This window comes from Theropithecus gelada, chromosome 2 (genome assembly GCF_003255815.1).
Source record: "Theropithecus gelada isolate Dixy chromosome 2, Tgel_1.0, whole genome shotgun sequence".
In the NCBI taxonomy this organism is placed as follows: domain Eukaryota; kingdom Metazoa; phylum Chordata; class Mammalia; order Primates; family Cercopithecidae; genus Theropithecus; species Theropithecus gelada.
In genome coordinates, this window is record NC_037669.1 from 87,197,486 (window position 1) to 87,218,110 (window position 20,625).

General features: G+C 40.2%; 1 protein-coding gene across 2 annotated transcripts in view; it reads left to right on the forward strand.

The window, feature by feature from the left end:
• Positions 1–18,184, forward strand: part of SFMBT1 (Scm like with four mbt domains 1) — a 148,571-nt gene extending 130,387 nt beyond the window's left edge. For both annotated transcript variants that reach the window (XM_025376088.1, XM_025376089.1), the window contains exons 11-21: positions 519–645; positions 1,704–1,817; positions 3,863–3,905; positions 6,134–6,198; positions 9,043–9,182; positions 10,010–10,119; positions 11,313–11,488; positions 14,564–14,742; positions 14,985–15,230; positions 16,068–16,196; positions 17,352–18,184. In XM_025376088.1, the coding sequence (XP_025231873.1) occupies positions 519–645; positions 1,704–1,817; positions 3,863–3,905; positions 6,134–6,198; positions 9,043–9,182; positions 10,010–10,119; positions 11,313–11,488; positions 14,564–14,742; positions 14,985–15,230; positions 16,068–16,196; positions 17,352–17,492 (1,470 nt within the window). In that variant the 3' untranslated portion in view covers positions 17,493–18,184. The remainder of the gene's footprint in view (positions 1–518; positions 646–1,703; positions 1,818–3,862; positions 3,906–6,133; positions 6,199–9,042; positions 9,183–10,009; positions 10,120–11,312; positions 11,489–14,563; positions 14,743–14,984; positions 15,231–16,067; positions 16,197–17,351) is intronic.
• Positions 18,185–20,625: the final 2,441 nt, after the last annotated feature.

Genomic DNA, 20,625 nt, shown 5'->3' on the forward strand with positions numbered 1-20,625 from the left:
TATTTTTCTGTTTTAAATGACCCTTTCTCACTGTTGATAAACATTCTTTATCCTGACTGCCTTTTATGATACACATACAAGTATGAACCAGGCAGTTTGTGGTATGATGGGGTGCTTTATGTGAGGGGAAGTGAGTCAACAGTGTTGATAGCCACTTGATTCAGGATACAGAACCTTAGAGACTTTATTTCATTGATACCTTGTAATAGCACAGCCAGATAGGAGTTCTCAACCTCATCTGACAGGTGAAGAAACTGAGGCAAAAAGAGGCTATACAGCTTGAGCAAGGTCAATAATGCAGGAATATCTGACATCAAAGAGTGTACTTCCTGAATACTTCTATAACACCAAGAAAGGCAGACATTTTCCTTTTGCTTCATTAAAAAGCAAAACAATGCAAAATAAATGTTATATTTAAACCTAGGGATTAAGTACTACTTGAAAAAGGTTTTCTAGCTGAGCACATGAGTTGATACTATGTTAATCCAGTAAATGGATTTGATTCATTCATTTTCTAGTTAATTTCTGAACATGAATTTAAAGAGAACATGAAGCTTGAGGCGGTGAACCCCCTTCTCCCTGAGGAAGTGTGTGTTGCTACCATCACTGCAGTGAGAGGCTCCTACCTGTGGCTCCAGCTGGAGGGTGAGTGCCAGCACTCCAGAAGCCTTCCTGTGACCACTCTCCTTTGAGCTTCCTGTTTAATCCTGTAATGTGGTCTCTTAAACTTAATGGATTAGTTAAATGGGGATCTTGTTCAGAGACTTTTGTAATGCAAGACTCTAAGCGAAACATTTATTTTTCTGTCCTTGGCTTTCAAATTTCAAATTTTAGGAAATGAATACAAATAAAAATTCTTTACTATAGAGTCTCCTATTTTCTGGAAGGGGAAAACATAAGTCAAATAGCTTGTATTTTGATGTGACCAAGTTATACCAGCATGAACATTAACACCTAGCTTATTGAAGAGATAATATTTTGGTTGCTGTAGCCCAGTGGAACCAAAAAGTATATAGAGTACAAATGATAAACTGTACTAAAAGTAATACTCAATAATCGGACAGGTTTATGAATGCAAGGCACTGCATGAGTACTCAGTGCTATGGTTACTGTATATGTCCTGAGCTGCTTTTTTAGCCTGCTACCAAATAGTCAGACTTTGAGACAGTACCTACTATTTCTGATTTGTAGAATTGGCATTTAATGCAGATATCAAGAGTAATATTGAATGTAGACTTTTATGCAATCCTTGTTCAGCAACTTGCCAAATCACTTCCTGATTTGAATTCACTGTTCTTTTCTGGCTTACTCCCGAAGTACCAGAACTGATGTTCTCATTGAGTAGAATTGTCACCTTTGCCATTTGGTTTCTATTTGTCTGAAATGACTGTGATACTAACCGTCTGAATGATACCAGTGGTAGTTCCAGTTTCTTATTTGCTATTCCCTAGCTTAAGTGTCACCTTGTATATTCTCTACCCATTTTGGTCCTGATACAGTTTTACATGGGGGACAGTTTACTTTTTTTTCATAATGTTTATCATACATGACAATGTATGATTTCTGTGTCAAGAGACTTGTGTCTGCATTATTACAAGAGTAGAACATTATCTAGAAAATAGTTTATGAAGAAGGTTATTTAATGGTCTAAAAAAAGTTTTGTTTTTTTGTTTTGTTTTGTTTTGTTTTTTAAATCTAAACAGGTTCTAAGAAGCCTATACCTGAATATATTGTGAGTGTGGAATCCATGGATATATTTCCTTTGGGCTGGTGTGAAACCAACGGCCACCCCCTCAGCACTCCTCGCCGAGCACGAGGTATCTGTCTATTTCTGGGTTAGAGGATTGATTGTTAAATAATCTTCTGTGTGGCTGCTGCCAGTTAAAACTAATCTGGACATTTCAGAGAAGAAAAATGACATTCTGGTTATCTGTTCCTGCACAGGAAGTTATTTATTGTAACAAATATTTAATACCTTACAGTTTCTGTGGGTCAGGAATTTGGGTGCAACTTAGGTGGGTCCTCTGGATCTGAGTCTCTCACAGGCTGTGCTCAATTATCAGCCAGGGCTCCAGTCACCTCAAGGCTCACTGTGGGGAGGATCTGCTCCCAGCTTTATGCAGATGATTATTGGCAAGTGTCTTAGTGCATTCTAGCTGCTGTAACAAAATACCACACACTGGGAAGTTTATAAATGACAGAAATTTATTTCTCACAGTTCTGGAGACTGGGAAGCCCAAGATCCAGGCATTGGCAGATTCAGTGTCTGGTGAGGGCGCATTTCCTGGTACATAGTTGGCACCTTCTCATGTCCTCACATGGTGGAAGGACTACTAGCTCTGTGGGTCTCTTTTGTAAGAGCACTATTCTGCATCATGAGGGCTCTGCCCTTGTGACCTAATCACCTTCCAAAGGCCCTATCTTTTCATACCAGGACATTGGTGGATAAGTTTCAGTGTGAATTTTGGAGAGTACAAACACTCAGACCACAAGAAGAATGTGTCTTCTTGTGGGCTGTTGGACTGAGGGCCTGAGCTCCTTGCTGGGTGTTGGCTGGAGCCTTCCTTTAGTTCGTTGCCATGTGGGCCTCTCCGTAAGGCAGCTCACAGCATGACAACTGGCTTCTATCAGAGTGAGGAAGCGAGAGAGCAACAGAGGTTGAGGAAGATGGAAGCCAGAGTCTTTCTGCAACCTAACCTCAAAAGTGGCAACCCACTTTCCCCCTTTTTAAACAGCTTTATGGTGTTATAATTGACATACCAACTATCACCATAGTCAGATTGAGAACATTTTCATCATTTCAGAAAGAAGCCCTGTACTCATTAGCAATCAATCCCCACCCCCAGCATCCACAAATCTACTTTCTGTCACCATAGGTTTGCCTATTCTAGACATTTCACATAAATGGGATCATGGTCTTGTGTGACTGGCTTCTTTCACTTAGCGTACTGCTCTCAGAGTTCATTCATGTTGTAGTGTGTATCTGTTCTTTATTCCTTTATATAGCTGAATAATATTCCATGCTATAAATATAACACATTTTGTTTATTTAACAGTTGATGGACATTTGAATTGTTTCCATTTTTTGACTATTAAGAATAAGTTTTATAGTTTTCTTCCATGCTCTTCTCTAAGAGTTTTATAGTTTTAACCCTTATATTTATGTTTAGATCTTTGATCCCCTTTGGGTTAAGTTTTATATATGATATGAGGCAGGGGTCCCCAATCCCTCGGCCATGGACCGGTAGTGGTCCATGGCCTGTTAGGAACTGGACTGCATGGCAGGAGGTGAGTGGTAGGCGAGTGTGCATTAGTGCCTGAGCTCCACCTCCTGTCAGATCAGGGGCGGCATTAGATTCTCATAGGAGCGTGAATCTTACTGTGAACTGTCTCATGAGGGATCTAGGTTGCATGCTCCTTGTGAGAATCTAATGCCTGATAATCTGAGGTAGAACAGTTTCATCCTGAAACGACCCCCCATCCCCTGGTCCATGGAAAAATTGTCTTCCATGAAGCCAGTCCCTGGTGCCAAAAAGGTTGGGGACCACTGATCTAAGGTAAGGGTCCAACTTCATTCATGTGGATATTCAGCTTTCCCAACACTTACTGACCCAGGGAGCCTTGAAAATACTATTTTTGCTCTTTGTGTAAAGACCGCTACCAAGAAAATGTGCCTCAGTCTAGATATTCAGACATAAGCATTAATTTATAGTACTGTATGTGTGTGTATATACACACACACACACACACACTCTCACACAGAACCAAGTTTTAAATATGCTAATGTAACCTTAATACACATATAAATTTTCCTTTGTCTTTTTATTTTTCTTGGCATTTATATATTTTTTTCTTCCTACAGTACATAAACAGAGGAAAATTGCAGTGGTTCAGCCAGAAAAACAGTAAGTAATGTAATAATGTGTCTGAACAGTTCACAAGTTAGAATATCTAGAAAAATAACTATTTCAGAGGGTATGTTTCCTCATTTTCTCAGATGGAAGCATAATTTTTTAATTCAACATTTGATCATTTGTATACTTTGGGAGTATATGTATTTTCTAAAATGGCATTATATACAAAAGGGTACAATGCATTCCCAAGATGGTGTCTAAATTGAGTTTTCTTTGGCTTTTAGAACCTTAAGGTAATTGAATAAAAGAAAGAAAATAAGAGTCCCCATGCTGGTATTCATTGAGGAAGAGCAAAAATTGTAAATTAGGATATGATTTGTCACAGTGGACAAAAATAAAGCTTGGGGTAGAAGACAACTCTAAAAGAAAAGACACATTCAAAGGAGTGACTTTGTGCCCATCAAGAAATTCTTCATTTGTAACATACCTGCACGCATAGCTTTTGAGAAACAGTTAATTAGTAATGCCTTCAAACCTTAAAAGTACAAAGGTTTCTGTGTGTATATGTGTGTTTTAAAACATGGGGTGCTGAATTCTCTATTAATCTTCTGGGGCTGCCATACAAAATACCACAGGCTGGGCGGCTTTAAGCCAGCGGTCCCCGACGTTTTTGGGACCGGTTTTGTGAAAGACAGTTTTTCCACAGACTGAGGTGGGGAATGGTTTCTGGATGAAACTTTTCCACCTCAGATCATCAGGCATTAGATTCTCCTAAGGAGCTTGCAGCCTAGATCCCTCACACGCACAGTTCACAATGGGGTTCCCACTCCTGTGAGAATCTAATGCTGCTGCCGACGTGGCAGGAAGCTGAGCTCAGGCTGTAATGCTCCCTTGCCTGCTGTGCGGCCCCATTCCTGACAGGCCATGGATGGGTACTGATCTGTGACCCTGGGGTTGGGGACCCCTGCTTTAAACCACAGAAACTTATTTTCTTACATTCTGAAGGTTGAGAAATCCAAGATCAAAGTGCTGGTGGATTTGGTTCCTGGTGAGGACACTCTCCCTGGCTAGCAGATGGCTGTCTTCTGGCTGTGTTCTTGCATGGTGGAAAAATCTTTCTCTCCCCGGCACCCCCGGACCCCTCTCTTCTTATAAGGCTATCAGTGCTATTGGATTACGGCCTACCCTATGACCTCATTTAATCTTAATTACCTCCCCAAGGCCCTATCTTCAAATACAGTTACACTGAGCACTAGGGCTTCAACATATGAATTTGAGTAGGGGGAAACAATTCTGTATATAGCAAATTCTATAACTACCTAAACCTTTGTAACTTTGTGGGTAATAAAACTAACAACAGAAGTGGAGAGAAGGGCCATAGACATTTACCCCAAGTAGAGAAGTGAGATGATAATGAAAAAAAGACTGGCTTTGGATTTTTCCTTGACTTAGTTGCCAAAACTGATCCAAAGCTTTAGTTAGGATGCATTCTAAAAGATAAATTAGCCTTTTTTCAGTGATTGCTATATACAGAATAAGCCTCTGGGTTTTTAAAAATAACATAATTTGTCTTTAATTTGAAAACCAATGGATGAAGAAAACAGACCCTATATAAAGTTTCTGTTCTTTGACTATTGAAAAATGAGTAGGTTATTTGTGGTTTAAGCATCTCACAAGAAATTTTGTAATTTTTTTTGCCCAATAAATGAAGAGAAAATTTGAATATGTAGTATCACAATGCTGTATACAGACATCCATTGGCTCATTATGCCCTATATATAGTTTTAAAAATAATTGTTCTTTTTTTGTTTTGTTTTGTTTTGTTGTTGTTTTTTTGAGATGGAGTCTCCTCTCTCGCCCAGGCGGGAGTGCAGTGGCGCGATCTCGGCTCACTGCAAGCTCCGCCTCCCAGGTTCACGCTGTTCTCCTGCCTTAGCCTCCCAAGTAACTGGAACTACAGGTGCCCGCCACCACGCCCAGCTAATTTTTTGTATTTTTAGTAGAGATGGGTTTTCACCATGTTAGGATGGTCTCTATCTCCTGACCTTAAGATCTGCCCGCCTCGGCCTCCCAAAGTGCTGGGATTACAGGCGTGAGCCACAGCGCCCAGCTTTGTTCTTTAAAAAAAAAAAAAAAAAAAATCATCAAGGGAGTACCTTCTGTTACAGATTTTGCAACATGCCACGTTTGCTTTCTTCTTAGATTTGAAGGAAGCTAAGCCTCACACTTTACTGATCTTAAGGATTATCTCACTATTTTACTGTGTTTTCTCGACCCAGAGTACCATCCTCGAGGACTGTCCATGAGGGCCTGAGGAATCAGGAGCTGAACTCCACAGAGTCAGGTATAAGCATATGTCATCTTATGGAAAGGAAGACTTAGTTTCTTTTAATGGACTATATCTGAAAATAACTTAAAACAGTACATTTGATGTATAGGGTATGACTTCATAGAGGGGTCTCTTAATTGTGACTAGAGTTATAACGGTCTAGGATGTGTTTAGTTTAATAATCATCTCTAGGCTGATAGTTCTGTCCATTTCTTTCTTTTTTTTTTTTTTTGTTGAGACGGAGTCTCGCTCTGTCGCCCAGGCTGGAGTGCAGTGGCCGGATCTCAGCTCGCTGCAAGCTCCGCCTCCCAGGTTTACGCCATTCTCCTGCCTCAGCCTCTGGAGTAGCTGGGACTACAGGCGCCCGCCACCTTGCCTGGCTAGTTTTTTTGTATTTTTTTAGTAGAGACGGGGTTTCACTGTGTTAGCCAGGATGGTCTCGATCTCCTGACCTCGTGATCCGCCGGTCTCGGCCTCCCAAAGTGCTGGGATTACAGGCTTGAGCCACCGCACCCGGCCGTTCCGTCCATTTCTAATAGCCATAGCTATTCTTTACTGATCACCCCTTGTGTGCCAAGGGCTCAGATGGTCGATGTTACCATCTTTGACTTTAGCTAAAGAATCTGAAGTTTTCCAGGCAGTGTTGTTTCTTAAGCTTGAGAAACAACTCTTAAGGTTGAGAGGTAGAGGTTTATTCTTTTTAAAACCCTTTTTTATGATATGCATACTTTGTATATACATTTCACAATTTATGTGGAAAAAAAATAAAGCATTGGAAAAAGAAATTGTCCCAGAGGCAATGCCTGATAAATGAGACAAAGATCCTTGCTGGAGGTTCAAGCCTTTTGTCCAGGGTTCTCTCTTGAACTATTCTTAACGTCTACGTGCTTGTTGTATAATGTTTAGCATCCTGGCTGTGTATATTCTAGCACAGATTGGGCATTCAGATGATATTTAGTAAATGCCTAGAAGAGAAATCAAAGCTCAGAGAGATCACACGGCTTACGAGTAGAAAGGACAGAAATGAAACTGAAGTCTTTCACAAATTTGAAACCCATACTTCCGTCTCTTCTACCCACTGCCTTTTCATTACATCATTTGTACATAGAGGGTTAGGACTGTGTAACTCCTTGCTTTTGATGCATTCCTGGCCATTCAAATGCCTACTGAAACCACAGAATTTAAGACATTAATATCTTCTGCACAACCTCAGCCAAGGCCTTTTGGTTTGGGTTTTGTCATAGGTCAGGTTCCCTGGGAAACAGAGTCTGAGACTCTGACATATGCATTCAGGAGTTTCATTGGGGAGTATTTTTGGGAACAGCTCCTTGGAAGGAGTAAAGGAAGTAGGATTGGGGAGAGAGATAAGTTGAACCATGATGCAGTTGCAACAGAAGTTTCTTCTATTTCCACTGGGAGCCCTGAAGCTGATCTAACCACTCAGAGCTGATCCTAATTCAGGTGTGGTGGCCACACTTTACTGACCAGTTATTGGAAGTAAGCCACTGCTTCCTCCTCACGTCACAAGGGGCAAGGTGGCCCTCTCCTGCTGAGAGCAGTACCCAGCTCAGGGTGATTCCAGAATAGACTTAAAGCTGAAAGCTATAAGCTGCCAACATACCCAGCAGCGGGGGCATGAGTGCCTTAATCCTGAAGAGAGGCATTTGGGTTACAGGGTTCACCTGGAAATGTGAGCACCAGCATACTGGTCACTATGATATACCATCCTTTTTTTTTCTTTTTTTTTTGAGACAGGTTCTCACTGTGTCACCCAGGCTGGAGTGCAGTGGTGTTGTATCAGCTCGCTGCAACCTCCACCTCCTGTGCTCAAGCTGTCCTCCTACATCAGCCTCCTGAGTAGCTGGGACTATAGGCATATGCCACCACACGTGGCTGATTTGTTTGTTTGTTTGTTTGTTTTTGGTAGAGATGGGGCTTCACTATGTTACCCAGGCTGGTCTCGAACTCCTGGACTCAAGCGACATGCTCCCGTCTTGGCCTCCCAAATTCCTGGGATTACAGGCATGAGCCACCACACCTGGCCATGACCATTCTTAATTAAAGAGAAAACATTATGAACTGCAGGATCCTTTCAACAATGGGCAGTGTGCACATATCTTTCCTTAACATTGGATTAACAGGCATATCTATTAGAAGAGCTTCTCTGTGCTTTATAGCAGTGTTTTAGTATCTTTGAATTTTTTACATTCAATAGCTGACATGCCTACCACTATGAGGGGATTTTTTAAATTGAAGGACAGTATTGATACAGACAAGTAGTTGAAGAAAAGGGTCTCTAGACCCAGTTATACCCCACAGTACAAAAAAACTTAGAGATGTGGTCACAGCATACTTTTAGCCCTCTGAGAAATCTCAGAGGTGGGAGAGCTCTCACAACATCAAAGGCTGCCAACATTAGTTTGGTGGTTTTTTAGGAGACAAGCTGTAATTCTAAATAATATTCGACAATTTCTATAAATATTCCAGAATAGATTATTGAAAGTTGGTTTTTGAAGACCTGGAAAAGAAATCATTGATCGTCCAGAATCCTCATGTGTTCTTGGAATACACTCTCCACTTTATTGATAGAAGATAGGGTTCTTCTATCAATTTTGCAGTAACCTAGGAACTAATCAGCATGTTAATTCAGGACTCTGTTTGATTTCAGCAGAGTGATAAGCTCTGTAAGTTACTTAAGAGCATTCTTAGACAACATGTTAAGCTTCAAAGTAAGTAATTCCAAAGTTTATATTAATATAATAGTACATGTGCTTGGTTTTTCCTCCCTGGCAATTCAAGCTTTGGAAACATGGGGTAGAGAATGACTGTTTTGAATATTTGTTTCTCTTCATTTCCCAGTTACGATTAATGGAAAATATTGCTGTCCAAAGATATACTTCAACCACCGTTGCTTCTCAGGGCCATATCTTAACAAAGGAAGAATTGCTGAGCTGCCTCAATGTGTAGGACCTGGGAACTGTGTTCTGGTCCTTAGAGAGGTAAGGTTCTGGCCTAGAGCAAAATAACTTGGAAATTTCACAGCATTCTCCTATGGTCATTTCTACAGGGAGCCACATGCCATAGATGTGACAGTTCTAGGTTTTATCAAAAGTTACTAACTTTTCTCATGTTTTGGATAGTGAAGAGGGTATGTAATTGTTTCTCCTTCCTAGGAAACATTCACGTAAACAATTCTTCACAAAGCAGGTTCACCTCTGTCAGGGTAGAAAGGTCTTCTGTCAGAGACCAGAAGAGAACTATACAAAAGTGAACTGTGAGATTACTCTATGACTGAGAGGCCGTGGCTATGTGGCATTAACCTAGTGGCTATGATAAAGCTACACATCTGCTGGGCTTTTTGTTCTTCCCAACCAGTGTAATATGCTGCAAGTAACAGATAAGAGACCTTTCAGCCCTCAGGGTGGCAAGTCATGATCTGGGGAAGCCAGAGCTTCTGGACCAGACTCCTCTAGCCACAAGAAGCCTCAGCTGTCTACATAGTGGTCCAAACAAATATAATTTTCTGTGTGTACCGTGGCTGGGAAAGCATTTGGAAGCATGTTCTGGAGCAATTTGAAAATCATGGTACCTGTTTTTTCCTAACCATAACATTTAAAAAATGTTGAAGAGGTTTTGGTACTCTCTTATTTGTATCTTTGGGTGGCTGTAATATCTCTGATACTATTATTATCTTAACATTTATTAATTCATATGACTAGAATTAACCTCCTAAATGACCTTAACATTTTAAGGGAGCGATGACAAGATTCTAATGGTCTACTTTTCTCCTTCCCAATCTGTGTTTCTGCTTTAAAACTGAGCTCAGGTCCTCACTTTACTTATCAATGCAGCCTACAAACCCAGCCGTGTCCTTCGGGAGCTCCAGCTGGACAAAGACTCTGTGTGGCACGGATGTGGGGAAGTCCTAAAAGCCAAGTGAGTAGACTGCTTGTTTTTACTATTTACTGTTACTTGTCTTTAAAAAGTCACAGAATCGGCAGAGCACGGTGGCTCACGCCTGTAATCCCAGCACTTTGCGAGGCCGAGGCAGGCGGATCACAAGGTCAGGAGTTCAAGACCAGCCTGGTCAACATGGTAAAACCCCGTCTCTACTAAAAATACAAAAAGTAGCCAGGCACAGTGCACGCGCCTGTAATCCCAGCTACTTGGGAGGCTGAGGCAGGAGGATTGCTTGAACCCAGGAGGTGGAGGTTGCAGTGAGCCAAGATCGTGCCACTACACTCTAGCCTGGGTGACAGAGTGAGATTCTGTCTCAAAAAAAAGAAAATTTCACAGAATTAGTTCTGTGGATAATATCAGAGGCCTTATGTTTCCTCTGGCAGGGCTTTTTCAGCTATTTGTGGTGAAGGACCAGGCTTGTTTGTCTTTTTTAGATTTCCATTCTTTCATGGATGAAAGAAAGACTCTACTCAAAGTACAAAAATTAGCCAGGTCTGGTGGTAGGTGCCTGTAATCCCAGCTACTTTGGAGGCTGAGGCAGGAGAATCGCTTGAACCTGAGAGGTGGAGGTTGCAGTGAGCCGAGATCATGCCACCGCACTTCATCCAGCCTGGGCAACAGAGCAAGACTCTATCTCAAAAACAAAAAGGAAATAAGAAATTTAATACACAAAAATGCAAGAACAATTTTTGTTATTAGATGTAAGAGACATAAAATTACTTTTCCAAATTAGTGTGAAAGGTTATAAATATGTACTCTTGCTTTCTGATCTTGTCATGGACAGATGGCAATTGGCAAGTGATACTAGTCCTTGGACAACAGTCTGAGGATCACTGCCAAGGGTAAAGAAAGACTTAGTGAAAAGTCACTTTTCTTTTTAGAGCAGTTAGTGAAATTACTATTTGAAAACTTTAACTTAGGAACAGAAAGCAGGAGCTTAATTTTGCTAATTTAAATAACTCAGCTTTTAGTTGTCATAGCTTACCAGATTTAATTTGATTTAAGTTCAATATGCAGAACTTCCTTGTTGTTTTCAGGGCCCTCGAACTATAAAGGACATAGAATATTCCAAAAAGCAAAAATATTTTTTAGGTGTATTAATATGTTTGATTTTTCTCTGGGTAATCATTAGCCCAATACATTTGGCATCTGATGTCTTCCAATGGCAGATATAAAGGAAAGAGTTATCGAGCTACTGTTGAGATAGTGAAAACAGCAGATCGGGTGACTGAATTCTGCCGGCAAACCTGTATCAAACTGGAATGCTGTCCTAACCTCTTCGGTCCACGGATGGTTCTGGATAAGTGTTCTGAGAACTGTTCTGTACTTACAAAGACCAAATACAGTGAGTCATGTTTTTCCAATGTGTTAACCGTAGCAGCTGACCATACTTACATCTTGGAAGGTTTTTTACTTTACAGACATTCATATATAGCAGAGGCACACGAACTTCTTCCGTAAAGGGCCAGATGATAACTATTTCATGCTGTGGGTCATATGGCTTTCTGTCACATATTCTTTTTTGATGTGTTGTGTTTTCATTTTTTAAGAACCCTTTTGGCCAGGCACGGTGGCTCATGCCTGTAGTCCTAGCACTTTGGGAGGCCAAGGTGGGCAGATCACTTGAGGTCAGGAGTTTGAGACCACTCCACTCTGCCTGGGTGACAAAACAAGACTCTATCTCAAAAAAGAAAAAAAAAAAGAACCCTTTTAAAAATGTAAGGGTAATTTTTTTCTTGGTCATGGGCCAGATTTGGCCCATGGGCTTTAGTGTGCCAACTTTTATATATAGCATGTATATAAATTAGTTATTGTATCTAATAGGATATGTAATTCATTCATACAATCTGCAAGTATATATTTTGTACTCATTGTGTGCTTATGCTATTCTAGCATTGGGGCACAACAATAAAGAAACAAATTCCTATCCTCAGTGAGCTTACCTTTAACGTGGGAGACAGATAACGAACAAGGGAAGAAATTTAGAGAGAGAAATACTGTGGGGAACAGTGAAGCAAGGTGGGCAAGCAGAGTAGGAGAGTGAGGAAGGCTGGGAGGTGGGGTGCTGTTTATGCAAGGAGTCAGGGAAGTCTTTCTGACAGGTAACACCTTGAAGGAAACGGGAGCCGGCTGTGCAGAGAGCTAGGTGGGAGTGTCCTGGGGAGGGGGCATCAAGGGCACAGGCTTGAGGCAGGAGCTTGCTTAGTGTCTCCGAAGAGCAGCAATGAAGCCACAGTACTTAGGGAGGTGGAAATAGAAGAGGAGGTAGTTGCAACCTCACCTTGAACTTTCATAGCACCTGTTCCCTGTCCTTGGTTATCTTCTCCTTTGAGAAACTGGGGCAGGGGTCACATAGGATGAAATTTACAATATGGAACCTTGTCAAGGCATTGCTACCCAAAGACAAAATTCTGATCCTACCTTTCCTTAAATCCTGCAAGCCCTATGTCACTTGGGAGAATCAATACAGAGGAGGATTTTAACCTTGTTAAAATTGAAAGATTTCTTCTAGGGATCTGTGCCTCTTAAACTATAGTGCATGCAGATCACTGAAGGATCTTGTTAAAATGGAGCTTCTGATGTATCAGGTCTGTGAATATTTGGGTCCTGAGTATCTTATCTGCATTTCCGACAAGCTCCCAGATGCCACTGATGCTGCTGATCCACGGTCCATACTTAGTATGATGAGCTTTCTAATCAGTATTTAAATTACAAAATCATATAAGTCTAACCTTCTAGTTTCTATTTATATTTATTGGATTGTAAACTCTGTAAGGGTAGGAATTATCTTGTATCAGACTCAGCACTTAGTTTAAGAAACTGCAATTATTAGGAGCTGAGTAAAAAATACTATTCATATAAGTACATGTATAAGTACACTACTCTGAAGGAAGATATGTGAGGGGAAGATATGTGGATTTTATTGTGCCTTTTGTCTGAATTTATCTTTCACAATAATATAGTTGAAATTAGCCTAGAATTTAGAAGGACAGTCACAATTTTTCCCAATTAGTAATTTGAATGATGTCAAATGGATTCATACCCTTTAGAAAATTTAAATTTTTTCCATAAAATTATATTTTGATATTACTTTAATACATAACTCAGCTAGAATATATATGTTTCATTTCTGCAATGTATATTCTAAAATTTATATGAAAATGCAGAGAATCTAGAATAGCTGAAACAATTTGGAAAAAAAGAATAAAGTTGGAAGACTTAGTCTCTCTCTTTTTTTAACCATAAAGTTATAATTATCAAAAGAGGCATTAAAGGATAGTCAAGCCAGGTGCGGTGGCTCACATCTGTAATCCCAGCACTTTGGGAGGCCGAGGCAGGCAGATCACCTGAGGTTAGGAGTTCAAGACCAGCCTGACCAACACGGTGAAACCCTGTCTCTAGTGAAAATACAAAAATTAGTCGGGCATGTGTTGGTGCACACCTGTAGTCCCAGCTACTCAAGAGGCTGAGGCAGGAGAATGGCATGAACCCAGGTGGTGGAGGTTGCAGTGAGCCAAGATCATGCCACTGCACTCCAGCCTGGGTGACAGACTCTGTCTCAAAAAAAAAAAAAAAAGAATAGTCAAATAGAACAATGGGACAGACCACAGGGTCCAAAATAGAGCCAAACTTAACATAAATGATTTTCAACAAGAGAGATGAAGAAATTTAAGGGAGAAAGGAAATTCTTTTTTAAAAATAGCACTGGTACAACCAGATATCCAAATAGAAAAGAAACATATAATAAAACACACGACTCAAAAACATTATACCTAGTAAAAGAAGTCACACATGGCCGGGCACGTTGGCTCACGCCTGTGATCCCAGCACTTTGGGAGGCCGAGGCAGGTAGATCATGAGGTCAAGAGATCGAAACCGTCCTGGCCAACATGGTGAAACCCCGTCTCTACTGAAAATACAAAAATTAGCTAGGTGTGGTGGTGTGTGCCTGTAATCCCAGCTACTAGGGAGGCTGAGGCAGATGAATTGCTTGAACTCGGGAGGCAGAGGTTGCAGTGAGTCAAGATGGTGTCACTGCACTCCAGCCTGGCGACAGAGCAAGACTCCACCTCAAAAAAAAAAAAAGTCACACACAAAAAAGTGCTTACTGTGTGGTTCCGTAGAGGCAAAGCTAATCTATAGTGATAGTGTTTAGAACAGTGGTTGCTTCTAGTAAGGGGTACTGACTGGGAAGGGACCATGGGAACTTTCTGGGTTGAAGATGTTCTGTATACTTTGATATGGAGGGACCATTCTGTACTAGTCAAACTGTATACTTCAGATCTGTTTATTCCACTCTATGGTATTTAAACCTCAATCAAATACAATGTACCTGTTTTTTGCTATGCTAATAAAATCTCTTGTGGTTTTGAGGTGCACAAAAATAATGAAGCTACTTCATTTTGCCATCCACATTTAGCACATTATTATGGAAAGAAGAAAAATAAAAGAATTGGGAGGCCACCTGGTGGGCATAGTAACTTAGCTTGTGCCCTGAAAAAAGCCAGTAAGAGGAGAAAGAGGCGGAAAAATGTTTTTGTTCATAAGAAGAAACGCTCCTCTGCATCTGTTGATAATACCCCAGCGGGCTCTCCCCAGGTATGAGATCTGTTATGTGCCTGTAATGTCTCAAAGCCAAGTGACCACTGCTTTATAGTATGGACACAGAATACCTGCAGGTCTTTCTAACTCAGATCTCTGGCCAATAGAAGATGGTTTTGTGGCCCAGGAACTGGTTTGTCCTGAATTTCTTTTCTTTCTCTATTATTATTTTTTAAAATCGTATGAAACCTGGGATTGATGTCCTGAATTTCAATGAGACTTCTCTCTTTTTCCTGCAGGGAAGTGGGGGTGAAGATGAGGATGACCCAGATGAAGGGGATGATGATTCCCTAAGTGAAGGCAGTACATCCGAGCAGCAGGATGAGCTACAGGAAGAATCAGAAATGTCAGAAAAAAAGTCATGCTCCTCTTCGCCCACCCAAAGTGAGATATCCACATCGCTGCCTCCAGATAGACAAAGGAGAAAAAGGGAGCTTCGCACCTTTTCATTTTCTGATGATGAAAATAAACCTCCTTCACCAAAGGTACCATTTTAAAAAGTTTCTTTTTTATTTCTTTCTCTCTAGAATTTTCCTCTGGAATATGATTATTAGTGATATTGGCATTTTACTTCTTTCAATACAGACTTATGTAGAATTTCCAGGGTCTCTTGTAAAGTGACCCCAAATGCAGTGATTTACATGTGTTTCAAGGATTAGTTGAGATCACCTACTTATGGGGGAAAGTCTCTCTCAGAGTAGCTGCTTGTTTTAACAACAACAACAACTCCATTGCTAGCTTATTTGTAGCTTGTCATTTAGTTTTGGGAAAACTGCCTTTTTAATATGTTTCATAATATATATGGTTTTGTGGGAAAAGTTATTTATCCTTTTGATTCTGGGTTAAGCCATTTGGTTTAGTATATTTACTATATACGTATGAACATTTTATAACATATATGTAACAGTAAAGAACAGCAATTAAGTTAGTGTTCAAAAACTAAATTGCTTTTTAAGGATATTCCATGAACAGAAGCAGTAAATGATTCCTCCTGGTAGTTTATTTAGTTAAGCCTTCTCTCATTGGACTTAGCATCCCCTTCTCTTTAGCACCCTATCTTTCTTAAATTGTCTAAATTATCTGTGCTGAAACTTTGAGATAAATTCTTTCCCATTGATACTTGGTATTATAAAAGACAGACATTTCCTGAGTACCTGATGCACGTGGGTCTTTGACATCTTTGCTGGGAGAAATCGTGTCCTAAGACCACTTTAAATCATGTCTTGAAAGATTATGAATTTAGGTAGAGATAATTTTTTAGAATTTTTTAGAATAAAATAGCCTTAACACCGTTTGGTTTGATTGTGTTGTGGGGAATGAAGGAAATAAGAATTGAAGTTGCTGAAAGGCTTCACCTGGACAGTAATCCCTTGAAGTGGAGCGTGGCAGACGTTGTGCGGTTCATCAGATCCACTGACTGTGCTCCATTAGCAAGAATATTCCTAGACCAGGTAATCACAGATTCCTATAATTTTTCATAATGCCTCTTTAGCAATAAATTATAGATGTAATAGTCAACAATTTACAAGTTTTAGGAAAAACATTTTGATCCAAAAGAAAAGAATTGTCTTAATTCCATTTTTAGGAGTCAAAGATGATTAAAAAAAAAAAGTTATTTATTAGACTTGCTTCATAGTTTAAGCAGATTATCATTGCATTCCAATTTTTCCTAAGAATTTGATTCTATCCCTCCAATATCAAGCATACTATGCTTAATTGTCCACATCTTTTCAAAAATAATGATTTACTTGTTTTAAAAAATAGCATCTGTCATGTTAGGCTCTAGAGTGGTGATGAGTTTTAAGGCAAGCTTGCTGAAACACAGCCAGTGGCCTTAAACATTGAAATACGTTTTGTTAAGATAGTTAGGGAGGTTCAAGAGCTTATCGGGTTTTTTGAATGTTACAGAGTAAGAAAACATTGAAGTTTATAGTTAATCCTTTGTTTCAGATTTAGAAGAAACCCTTTAAAAAGATGGCACAATTAGTTGCCAGTTACAGGGCTAGTAAGTTTACTAAATTTCTATGGGGCAGAGACTCTGTGGAATGGATTATTATCCTTGGTAAAATTTTATTGTCCTCAGTAAAACTTTATTAATTCTGAAGCTTCATTAGTATGGAAGACTGTGGAGTCACTTAAAAGGAAGTGTGTGGCCGGGCGCGGTGGCTCAAGCCTGTAATCCCAGCACTTTGGGAGGCCGAGACGGGCGGATCACGAGGTCAGCAGATCGAGACCATCCTGGCTAACACGGTGAAACCCCGTCTCTACTAAAAAAAAAAAATACAAAAAACTAGCCGGGCGAGGTGGCGGGCGCCTGTAATCCCAGCTACTCGGGAGGCTGAGGCAGGAGAATGGCGTAAACCCGGGAGGCGGAGCTTGCAGTGAGCTGAGATCCGGCCACTGCATTCCAGCCTGGGCGACAGAGCGAGACTCCGTCTCAAAAAAAAAAAAAAAAAAGGAAGTGTGTGATACCTTAAGACGAAAAATTAAGGAAAGGAAAGCATAGGGACTCCAGTTTTGACAAAGCTAAAGTGAGGAGAGGCTGTCATGATCAAGCTGCCTTTCATGTGCACATCACAGATAATTTGTCTTTTATGCTTTACCAGGAAATTGATGGGCAGGCCCTATTGCTCCTTACCCTTCCCACTGTTCAAGAATGCATGGACTTAAAATTGGGCCCTGCCATCAAACTTTGCCATCACATAGAGAGGATCAAGTTTGCTTTTTATGAGCAGTTTGCCAACTGAGAAGGACAACCAAAGTGAGCTGGATCTTTGAAGCACAAATGCAGCAAATCCTTCACCCTGCTTTATAAGTGGAGCTGGAATAGTCCTGGGGCTCTGGGGCCTGCAGGTGTCAGCTTGCTCTCTTTGCACTTTCGGGGAAGGACACAGTGAGGAAGCAAAAACTGTGCACAGAAGTGGATCGCCTGCGGTGGAAATGTGGACATCTCTTGTTCAGCAGATGGCAGTTTTAAAAAAATAAAGGTTGTGAGGAAAAGACTTATATAAGAAGAAAAGCATTTCCAGTGGTGTGGCCTGAAAACAAAGAATAACCTAGGCTGCTGGAAAGCACCCTTTTGGTTGTTTTCATTCTGTTCCCTCCCATTGTAGATTGAACTTTGTTCTCTGCTTTCTTTTTCTTGGAAAGAGAGGACCTAGCTTTAAGTCAGCACTGATTTGGGACTGTTCCTAAAGGCATATCAGTGCTTCATTGTCATTGTGTTTTTAAGCTTTTTAAAATTAAAACAGTTCATTTTGGGGATGATTATGTGGCTCTAGGGTTTTGAATGTATAGTCACACTTTGATCCATTTTAAAATCGATTCTTAGGAGTTTCTTTGTTTACTACCTCTGTTGATAATTGAGCTTACAGCCATGTATGAGGTTTTTTGTATGATGCCATTTTTAAGCTACATGAACACTAAAATTATGACAGAATTTGGAGGGGGGGAAACTGTTTGCTTTCTTAAAAACATTATGTGGGCACTTACACCAGTTCCTTAACTGACCTGATCTAAGAACTCTACTGTTACTATTCTCCATCTTGACCCAGCCTGGGCTGCCTGTGTTAAGTAACATTACCAAGACTGTTAGTATTTCCGTTTAATTGCCCTCTTCCTGTTCATTCTTACGGGGACTTCAGTGACTTTTATTTTGTGTTTACTTTTCTCTAGAGTTGTTTGTCTACCTCTGTTTCATTTCTATGGTCTTTACTTTGGGTGAAAATCAGTAGGCGTTCCATGGACCCACAGCGAAGCCCATTTGTCCTTCTTTCCAGGTGTCTCCACTGTAGAAGCACAGCACAGAAAACATGTTTTGGAGGGTAACGCAGAGCATGGAGTTTCTGTAGCAGTGTCCTCAGTGGCTGGATAAATATTGAGACGTGGTTAAGGATTCTGGAAACCTCTTTGTCTAGCCACACTTAGACTTTTTTCAGCTAATCCTTTAATTTGAATATAATCTTTAGTCTGAGGATTCCCATTTAAACAACTCAGTATTCTTTTAAGTGTGTCTTTTAGCCCAGCTCAAGTTAACATGAAACTCCAGGTGAATTTTCGCTTATGATTCCATTGCTAGCTATTATATAATAATAGCATTTGCTGCACTATTCTAGTCATGAAGAGTGAGGAAAAACACATACCTAGGTTGTCTCCCTTAAATGGTTTGCTTTGCTGAATGCTTTTTTATCCTAATCACCTGCAAATTTATAACCCAATCATTCTTTCTCAAGATTTGAAAATGTTTTAATCCTGCAAACTGGGTGAATTCTAAACAGCTCTACAAATATAAGGAAATATTACAGCAAATTTTAACTGATTGTGATTTTTTTCCCCATTCCCCAACACCCCAACCTATTTTTGTGGACATTGGTGAATAATCTGGAACCTCTCTTCATTGGATAATATATAAACCAGCTTAACTCAAGCCTTGCAACTAAATCATACATGAAGACATTAACTCTTTGCTTAGGTTCCTAGCAGATATACCTGAGAAGAAGCTTCATTTAAGTAAAAATTAATATGTTTGAAACTTTAGAGATCCAGTTTTTTACAATTCTGTGTCTGTGGAAGAGAAGGATATACAGGGAATGCTAGGGAATAATTAGCATTAAACATTAAGCTTTTGGTGGGTAGTGGTGGTGGTACTGATCTTGCTTAATGAAATTTCCTGAGAGTTCAGTCAAGGCACTAAGGCAAAGAGGGCCCCTTGAGGAAGAACAGTGGAACAGAATTTCTGGAATTAATGTTTAGTGCCTCGTGTTGTTATCTTATTTAGGAAAGTGAAACATATTTCCTGTAAGAGGGAATTCACCAAGCACAAGAATAATGAATGCTTTATTTTGTCTCTCTTTTGACTTCTCCAGAAAACACAGAATTAATAATCACCTCCCTTCACAGGTGAGGGGATGAAGGTCCGGAAGGACGAAACATACAGCCCCAAGTAATCTCTGATCTGGGTAGAGTCAGAGCCCAACAGGCTTGTTTATACTATGATTATTCAGGCTCAGCCTTCTCCTAGAGAAAGGCTGACTCTAAATGGTCAAGTAAGTTGGGTTTCCCTTAATGTTTCTTGCATTCTTCTACTAAGATATAGTTTATTAGGCAATTGAATAAAGAATTATATCCCCCAGCCCTGACTCCCATATATTATGTAAGTGAGGATAGTTGTTTGGGAATTTAGCACAGGGCACTTTTTTTAACTTAAAATTTGAACTTAATTTACCTCACAAAGCTGCTGGTACTGGACTGGATAACAATGATGTTCTGGTTACTGTGTTGCTGAAACAGATTTCAAGACAGATAATAGCTCACCATGTTGGGGTAAAATGTTGGTATGTTGCACATAGGTGCAAGAACTTTGTGTTTTAGAGAGACCAACTTCTTAAATGTGTAACAGTTACATTGTGAGGGGACTGCATTTGTCTGGATTTCACCTGCAGCTGGGCCTATAGCCTGCCTGAGGTCAGAAAATTTTTCATGACCCATTTTTTACCCTGAATTGACAAGTTTAGAAAACAGGTTAATGGATTGTTTCATCCTCCTGGACCTTGAAAAGCTGGCTGACCAATATTAGACTATTACTGCTACATTAGTGTGCTAGGGAAACCTTTTTGCTGCACATGCAGATTTTTCTGTGACATTTTGACTAGATTTTGTGGGCTTCTGGGTACTATGCTGTTTTCCTTTGTAAACCATCTTCATCCTTCTCATTTGAAGCAGAGTTGAAGTGGCTAACGCAGGGAATGCATTTACGGAAGCTTGCACCCTATCTGCCTTTGTTCAGCAATGCAGGTGGCTCCTAGCATTTATCTATGTTATAAATATGTGAGGTCAGGGAAGGGTACTTACTAACCTCTGGAAAAGATGAGCTTCTTGGTA